Source organism: Sinocyclocheilus grahami, unplaced genomic scaffold (assembly GCF_001515645.1).
Source record: "Sinocyclocheilus grahami isolate Dianchi unplaced genomic scaffold, SAMN03320097.WGS_v1.1 scaffold794.1, whole genome shotgun sequence".
In the NCBI taxonomy this organism is placed as follows: domain Eukaryota; kingdom Metazoa; phylum Chordata; class Actinopteri; order Cypriniformes; family Cyprinidae; genus Sinocyclocheilus; species Sinocyclocheilus grahami.
In genome coordinates this window covers 786,815-796,045 of record NW_015505973.1, presented here as the reverse complement: position 1 = coordinate 796,045, position 9,231 = coordinate 786,815, and the positions used below count along the sequence as shown (strand labels likewise).

At 35.3% G+C, this 9,231-nt stretch overlaps 1 protein-coding gene across 2 annotated transcripts; it reads right to left on the bottom strand.

The window, feature by feature from the left end:
- Window positions 1-2,188: 2,188 nt before the first annotated feature.
- LOC107561845 (oxidoreductase-like domain-containing protein 1) lies at window positions 2,189-5,135 on the bottom strand. 2 transcript variants are annotated; one of them, XM_016246342.1, is made up of 2 exons: window positions 4,948-5,135; window positions 2,189-3,138 (listed from the first exon to the last, which is right to left on the bottom strand). In XM_016246342.1, exons 1-2 carry the CDS (start codon window positions 4,981-4,983, stop codon window positions 2,770-2,772), a joined length of 405 nt encoding a protein of 134 aa, XP_016101828.1. In that variant the 5' UTR covers window positions 4,984-5,135; the 3' UTR covers window positions 2,189-2,769. The 2 variants fall into 2 exon arrangements, with proteins under 2 accessions (XP_016101828.1, XP_016101829.1); XM_016246343.1 differs by having other exon boundaries at window positions 2,189-3,103.
- Window positions 5,136-9,231: the final 4,096 nt, after the last annotated feature.

The window sequence follows — 9,231 nt, the reverse complement described above, 5'->3', positions numbered from 1 at the left end:
CACCTCTGAATGGCTCAAGAAAAACTAAATTAAGGTTTTGGAGTGGCCAAATCAAAGTCCGGACATAAATCCGATTGAGATGCTTTTGAAACAGTCCATTCATGCTCGAAAACCCTCCAATGTGGCTGAATTAAAACAATTCTGCAAAGAAGAGTGGGCCAAAATTCCTCCACAGCGATGTGAAAGACTCATTGCCAGTTATCGCAAACACTTGATTGCAGTTGTTGCTGCAAAGCGTGGCACAACCAGTTATTAGATTTAGGGGTTATTCAATTACTTTTTCACGTAGGGCCAGGCAGGTTTGGACAGCTTTTTTCCCTAATAAAATAAATAATCATTTAAAAACTGCGTTTTGTATTTACTTGCATTATCTTTGTGTAATATTAAAATTAGTTTGATGATCTGAATCTTTTAAGTGTGACAAATATGCAAAAAATAAAAAAAACAGGAAGGGGGCCAACACTTTTTCACACCACTGTATTTAGTGGATGCACTTGATCACTTTTCCTGTGGCATGCTGTTTTAATGACAGCGAGGAGTGCACAATAATTCATCTTTACACTAAACTGCAGATCTCATGTTATGAGGAAATATTTTAGTGAGAACAATGATCAATGATGCGCACTTACTTCGATATTGTGGCGGACACTGCTGGATTCAGAGTTGAACATTGTCCGGTTTGAATAGGACCAATGATAATAGCTTACTGTACAACCACAGCTGCACGGTGTTGATGCCGCGTGAAGGCAACTCCACAACATTATGAAAATATCACTGTATTTGAAGGATACAACTTGAATGGTAATTTGCATGTTTTCTTTTTAAAATAGGCTACTTTGTCAGTGACGCGCCGAGTCAGACAATTCTATTTACACTGCAATAAATATAGGCTAAGAATAGCTAAACAGGTTGAGCTAAAAGATGTTCACCTTATCAGCAAAACTGCATATATTAAATTTGATTTGAATTGTTTAAAACAATTAAAACAACTGAAATACTATTTGGCCAGTGGAAACTAATATAAAAAACTAATATAAAAACTAGTTTAAACAGTTTTTTTTTTAATGGATTTTGATATATTTATGCTAAAACATAACAAGGATACTGGATGATTTTTAGCAATAAAAATTGTGTATGGCACAAATGGCATTTATAGTCCGTATCTCATATTTCCTTAATGTCTTGTACCTTTAACGGTGTTAAATATGGTATCACGTGGATGGGAATATGCATGGAAATGATATGCAGATGAGGTTATGCATAATAAAACTAGGTGTTGTAAGATCTATATATGGTGATTTCGGGGAGAAGTCGGGGTGGAGATGCACGTACGCACAATCTTCCCCTGACTGGGATTTATAAATTGATTTTTGCGCAGGTTCTGGCGTAATCTACGCAAAATCTAGCTTTTGTGCATACGTAAACTTTTAGGATGAAATCTACAGAGAGTTTTATAAATGAGACCCCAGGTCCTGTAAAATCTTTGATTAGGTTGCAAGCACTGTGTGTTTGAGTTCTTCTTCACATAAACTCAATGATGCTGAGATCCTTAAAGTCACAAGCAGTGATGCTCAAGGAAGAAACACATTATAAGAACAAGAGTATTTAAACATTTGTATGTAAACTTTTACAGGATCGTTTTATTTCACATTTAATTTGTGGAATACATGCATAAAATATTCCACATGTAAATTAAAACATGATTTTTAAAGAAGGTAACACTTTTATTGACCAAGGATGCACTAAATTGATGACAATAAAACATTTACAAAAGGTTCTGTTTTAAATAAATGCTGTTCTTTTGAAGTTTCTATTAATCAAGAATCCTTCAATAAAATGTATAACGGTTTCTTCAAATATATTATGCAGCACAACTGTTTTCAACATAATAACAAAATATGTGAAGTTGAGCACCAAACAATATTAAAATGATTTCTGAGAGATCATGTGACGCTGAAGACCGGGGTAACATTTACTTTTATTAATTACAAAAGCAAATTCTAAAAAAAAATAAAATTACATATATTAAAACAAACAAAAAAAACATTGTAATAACATTTCACAATATTACGTTTTTTTCTGTGTGTGTGTATATATTTGTAATTTAAAATAATTAATTAAAATAAATACATTTTAATAATTTATTTATTGTCAAATAAATGCATCCTTGGTGAGCACAAGAGACTAATAGTTACACATCACATTAAATAAGTAATAAATAAGAAACTGTACACTCTCTTAATATACAAAAGGATAAAACTTATCTATAAATACATAACATCTTCAACATTTATTATTGTTTTCAAAATATTAAAGAAAAAACATGTTTTTTTAGATAAGGTTTTATCATGGGTATAGTCGGATCTGTCAGTTCTGTAGGCCAGTAATATTGAACACTGCCTTAAAAATTCACAACATTTTCATATGTATATTTCCATTATTATAAACTGTACTATATTCTGTGAAGAATACTGAAAGAAAAAACACCATAATCTCATCAAATTGTTGTTCTCAAATTTATACTATAAAAGACATTACAAAAAAACATCTGCAATGCATGCGTTACAAAAATGAGGATTTTGAAAAAACATTTTTTGTGTTCCTAGAATTAAGATTTATAGTCTTCGTGCAATAAAACATATATGTTTTTCCTTTTGATATTGAGGTGAAATATGACCGGGACGTGTTTTTGACAAAACGTCCAAATAGTTGCTGCTATGAAACACTCTGAATCTGCTCTCAGTAAATCTCCACCCAAGTTCACTAGCATCAGGACTTCTTCAGCAACTTGATCTCCATTTTAAGATAAGCCTTCAGGTTGTCATCGAGAACATTCTCCTCAATGGCTGCCAGAGCTCTGTCTCCACCATCGCTGTAATATTTCAGCAGTTTTTCAGCGTGTTCGATCCACACACAGTTATGACAGCCGCTCATGCAGCAGTGGCTGGGGAGAGATGGAGGGCCCTCGTCCACAGGTTCTGGGACAGTCTGTGTCTGGTGTACACTGCTGACGGTGGAAGAAGAGTCTGGGCTTGAGCTTTGCAGTTCACAGGCAGTGTAGTGCAAAGCTCTGCTCTGAGAAAACACAGTCCAGTGATGGGATCTGTTTTTGAAGAGAGCAATGTAGCAGGTGTGCAACTGTATAAAAGAGTTACAAACAGATTTATGCAGTTTATTTGTGAGTTTATATGAGGGGAAGTGACCATGTTTATATTTTAACAGCCTCTTCCTCCTCTGAGCTTTTCTAATTTTCAAATAGGAACTTTTGATCTTTAACTTCAACTTTGTATTTTAATAATGCAGTTTTTTTTACAGTGACAAACAACAAGAAATAAAGGAACAAAATATTAGGTTATTATTTTATTTTTTGCAATTATGTTTGACTAAATATTTAAGGCTAAAATAACTAATGCTAAAACAATGAGAAGCTATATCTATCTATGCAAAAATGTATATAAATTGTTAAAGGGGTCATATGATGCTATTTTAAAGATCATTATTTTGTGTATTTGGTGTAACAGAATATGTTGACATGCTTTAATGTTCAAAAAACACATTCTTTTTCAAATACTGTACATTATTGTAGGTCCTCTATGCCCTGCCTCTCTCAAACGCTTCATTTTCTACAAAGCCCCCTCCTTTGACAAGCGCAGTCTGCTCTGATTGGCCAGCTGACCCAGTGCATTGTGATTGGCCGAACACCACAAGCACGCGTCGGAAATGTAACGCCCCTTACCAGCTTCAGCTTTCAAAGTAAGTATCAAGACAGTTAATAACGTCGTTAGTTTTACCATCACTTCAAGCCCGAAAGGGCAATAGACACAGTGATGATGCAGTACACAAGCCGCGGTTAAGACAGCTGACGTGCTATGATTTCTGACAGGCAGTTCACTCTCCTGTGATGTGACCCTGTTCCCCTCTCTCACACACACACACACACACACACACACACAACGCGTTACTCTGCGCTGCGCAAAACTCCGCATTTGAACAGTCAACTGCAAATACTTAAGCTAATACAAAACATACTTACAGTCACTGATTCAGAAGCGCCAGATTGTCATAGCAAAGTCGGAATTTACCTTTTTTTATTTTTTAGAAATAGCCTTTGTGCACAGCCAGCCTTGTACTCTTCTAGGTTCAAAAAACTATCGTCCATAAAATGCATTGCTCAAATTTGAACATCTGGGTTGTGCTGTTCTGTTGTAAATAAATCTTAACCAATGATTCCTAATTGCATCTACTTCCGGAAGGCCAAATAAAGTGCTTTTGCTTTCGCCTAGAAACACACAGCGTCTCCCTGACATGCTGCTTCAACACGACTGCGGTTACTGAAACCACGCCTTCTTTCTTTGCGTGCACATTTGGGCGGCATTATGCTAATATTTCCACATAGTGAGGTAGATATGTGGGGGCGTGTTAGAACGAGCCGTTTTAGGTAGGCGTGGTTGACTCTTAACTTTTATAAAGAATATCTCTTTGGATTTGAGACTTTAGTCTTTGTAACTTTACAGATCTTCTTTATGCACCAAGAGCTTGTAACACTCCAAAGAGAAAGAAAAATTTGAAATCGCATCATATGACCCCTTTAATATTAAATTGTTATCATTTTAACATATATTTTGCATAAATATGTATATGTATGCAAAAAATATTAACTTATTTAATATAATTTATAAGAAATATTTAAAATTCCAGATTTCAAAGGTGCACGATAAAATATTATTTAAGTTAGCTTAAATAATTTTTTACATTAATATTTTTGTATGCATTTTTTAATGAAACTTCAAGGTTACCATATTTTGAGAAAGTCCCTACATGTTAATCAATAAATAAGCACAGTGCATTTTTCTGTTATTTCATCTTCTGATTTGTATTTGTATATCAAAATATAGCTGATATATATGGTTATATGGGTTACACACACACACATAATTTCAAACTCACCCTTTGAAAACATGACATAGCATTGAGTGAAGGCATCGCAGAAGCATATGACAGCTCACACAGTCTTGTCAGGAATCGCCATGCTGCTCTTATGTATTAGATTGAATTCAATTCAAATAAAATGAAAAAACATTTATTTTAAACTCATACAGCAGGTAGCGTTTCAACTGGACGCGGCCATATTGGAATCATGCGTGACCTCTATTGTGCGTGACAGCTAGGGCGAATCCAGTTAGCCAATCAGACTGAAGAGAGAAAATGATTTGAACCAATTAGAAGTGGAGAGAGCTCTTAGGAGGCGGGGTTTATAGAGAACGCAAACAGACTGCACTAACAATTATATCCAGGGGATGTCAGTAATGGACCATAATCCTACATTTGTCCTGGGAAATCTGTGATGGCAGTGTTACCACACACAAGATCATTCGAGATAAGATACAAAATAACAAGAAATGCACTACTACTGCTGCTACTAATAACAATTGATGTAGGCAATAATATAAACCAATAACGAAATAAATACATTTCACAAATTATAGTGAAAGAAATACTCTAATATTTTAAATGTAAATGTTTGCAATGTAAATTGTGTGACCTATTTGTATTAATATAATGAGTAACAAGCAAAAGACTGTGACCTGCTGTTTTCTACGGGTTTTTAAAAAATTTAATTTAGCTGTTTTTTTATCCACCTCTGACGGTCAGTTGTCCCTACATTATTATTAATATTAAATGACAGACTTTAAATGACCCATTTTATGACAGACCACATTGCTCATAGATAATTGTCTTCAAAAGTATCTTTAAAATATGTATACAACTTTTATGGTCAGCCAGATTGTGAAATATCAGTGATGCATGTAATTATCCAGTCATTCCCACAGGACTGTGTGTTTTAGAGGCACGTCCATAGAAACAGAACACACGGCACCCCTGAGACCTACATAAATTTCGCATGCATGGAAACTATTAATTTTCAGCACATGCATGCAGTTTAAACCCTCTGTACTAGTTCATGATACAATAAAACTATGTTGATTTAGGATATTTGCATCTTTCAGATTACCCATCACAAGCTTATTCATGTTCTGTTAGCTGTAAACACAATGAGATATCAAAAGTAACTATTAAACAGGCAACTGGCCTGACAAGTTAACCTTAAAAATTGCGCAATGCCATTATGTCATATTAACATACACACCTGTCCTTAGTCATAACGTTATCATGACAGTCATGTAAACTAGGGTCTGAAATATCATAGGTGGGTCTGAAACACAACATTATCAGAGCAGAGATTGGTGTGGCTTAGAGGGAGAATTTTTTAATGATTGCACGAACAGGTGTGTCCATGCTGGAAGTAAGTCTGCAGTGAATGGGTGCCGCCAGAATGAGAGTTTAAACAGCTAATAAAAACGTCACAATAATCCACAAGTAATCCACACAACTCCTGTCCGCTGATTAACGTCTTGTAAAGTGAAAAGCTGCAAGTTTGTAAGAAACAAATCCACCAAGATGTTTTTAACTTCAGACTGTTGCTTCCAGCTTCCGTCCTCTATTCATAATATTGTTTCCCCCTGTTAAAAAGTCGTCTCATCTGAATCAGGAGTGAAATATGCACAGATTTGTTTACAAACGAAAAATGTTCTAATCAAATATGTTGCTGGATTTGAAAGTAAACTGGACTTTTTCACTGGTGGACGCATTATTATAGATTATGGACTTGTATTTTAACCAGAAACAGCAGTTTAAAGTTAAAAAACACCTTAATGATGGATTTGTTTCTTACAAACACACAGCCTTTTCACTTTACAAGACATTAATTTATCGTCTGGAGTAGTGTGGATTACTTGTAGATTATTGTGATGTTTTTATTAGCTGTTTGAAGTCTCATTCTGGTGGTACCCATTCACTGTTCATTGATATAATGCTAAAAGAAACAAACTCATCTTGAAAGGCTTTAGGGTGAGTCCATTTTCAGCAGATTTTCATTTTTGGGTGAAGATACAAAATCCAAATTTAATCACTGAGTTTAAAGTTTTTGATAAACACAATGTTTTTTAACAGAAATATACTTACATGTGACATTCATTCATGCCTTGTTATTCATATAGCCATTGAGTAAGGAAATAAACTATTTTAAAACGTCAAGGATGTTATGGAAACAGTGAGCTTTTAACCATGCATTTGGACTGCTGCCTGGACAGCACTCTAGCAAGCTTCTCTGACAGTGTGAATCAGTAACTATGCTTGGCATTTGAGTATGTCCACAGTTCCAGAAGAGGAAAGGTCCTTGAGCATGCTTTCACACACACACACACACGCACACACGCACACACGCACACACGCACAGCGCAGTTAGCGCACATGCGGATAATCACAAATAAACAAGCCCTGGCATATTTTCTGACAAGTTCTGCACATTCCTGACCCTCTAATGCCTTCCTGCTCTGCTGCTGAAACAGCCATGAGAACAAAAATGATACATTATTGTCAGGTATTTCATTTTATGTGTTGGTATTTATGTATAAAATTTCTCTTTCAGAACATGCTTTGCATACATTTAATCCTTCCTACATTCAAAAAATGTAGTCGATATTCTTGTGCTTTTCGCCAAGAACAATATTTTCCTATAGAAAATAAAAATAAATCAATAAATAAATATTATTTTTCATTACAGTTGAACAGTTGAGCCCGATGAGACCCATATTAGTGGAAGCATAAAAAAAATACTAATTTAAAGTACTTCTCTTTGAACCATGTGGTCAAAAATAATAAAAATTAAACTAAAATTATATCTATTGAAAGGAGATATATAAATATACTGTATATATAATATATACTGTATATCTAATAATATATACTAATTGTATATATATATATAAATATATATATATACTTTACATTTACATTTTTAAATTACAGCAGAAAACGTAAATAAATATTTTTAAGATTTTTTAAATATCTACATAATGTATACAGTATATATATATATATATAAACAAACAGAAATGTGACCTGCTATAATATAAATTTGATTTAGCTTTTATAATATCTGTACACAAACAGCACTATTTGAATGACCCGTAAATAGTACTCAAAGCGATGATGCTCAGCTTGTGTACAACATTCACATGTCTGTTTTTATTATCTTTAACAAAGTTCTGTCCTCCGGTGAGAAGCTTTTTTTACTCTTTCAGGACTAATACACCTGCTGATGTGAGTCAGCACATGGACAAACACCTGGAACCCTCTGAGACTCTCTTCCTTGTGCGTTGCACCCTGTTTCACTGCTAAGTCATTATGCTTTCTGCCACCCACACACACTTCTCCATGTGTCAACAGTTCTTTAGCCATTCTCAGAAGCTGAAAATGGTCTGCACTACAAGTGTGTTATTTATAGATCTCCACACCCTATTTGAACGCACACTCAGGCCGTTATAGCACCCACCTCTGTTATACTGAGATCTTTTCTTACAAATTGGATCTCTCTGTACTACTGAAGTTTTTTAATTGGCTCGGACTGTGTAAACACTTGTTTTGTTGAGCGTAGGTGTTTTGTCCTGTCATATTCATTCACTCGAGGTGTTAGAGCGAGAGCAGAATCCAGAGGTGGGTTTGGGTACGTTTGTGTGAGGGTCCTTCAGATGCCCTTGGCTTCCAAACCTGTAGAGGAACATTAACCTGCTTTCACACAGGTCCAGCTTTGTCCAGTTTGCACAAAGACAACACTGTTCCCCTCCTTTCTCAACAGGCAGGCTGAGACGGTCACAGAATGACACCTTTGTGACAAGTTGTGCTGCTCTTCTATCTTGTCCAACAGTGGGATGAAATGTATATGGAAAATAGTGCTAGTGACGTATTGTTCTCTTATGCAAACATATTGAACAACACAAACAGACATTGATCTCTGGGACTTGAGGGAAAACCATTACATATTTTGTTGTCCAGCATGTTTTAGAGTGTGAGCTCTTGAAGTCTTTGCTAATAATAATTGCACAACAGCTTCCCGTGTCATCAGGCTGTTTTGTGTCATGAAAAGTCACAAGGTGCAACAAATCGAATCCCAGCAGGGGCAACCAGGCAAACAAGGCCTAGGAGTCATGAGACCGGTCCAATTAAGGCCAAATGAAGAGACAATCAGCTCTTGTGGGAATTTTGGTATTCCCTTTCAAATCAGTCCGAGGCGCCTTCTTTGAAGTTACAAGAAGATTGAGAGACAAATCACTCGATTTATGCATAGAAGGTGGAAATCGGGCTTGTTTCTGTTTCAATTTTATTCTTTGT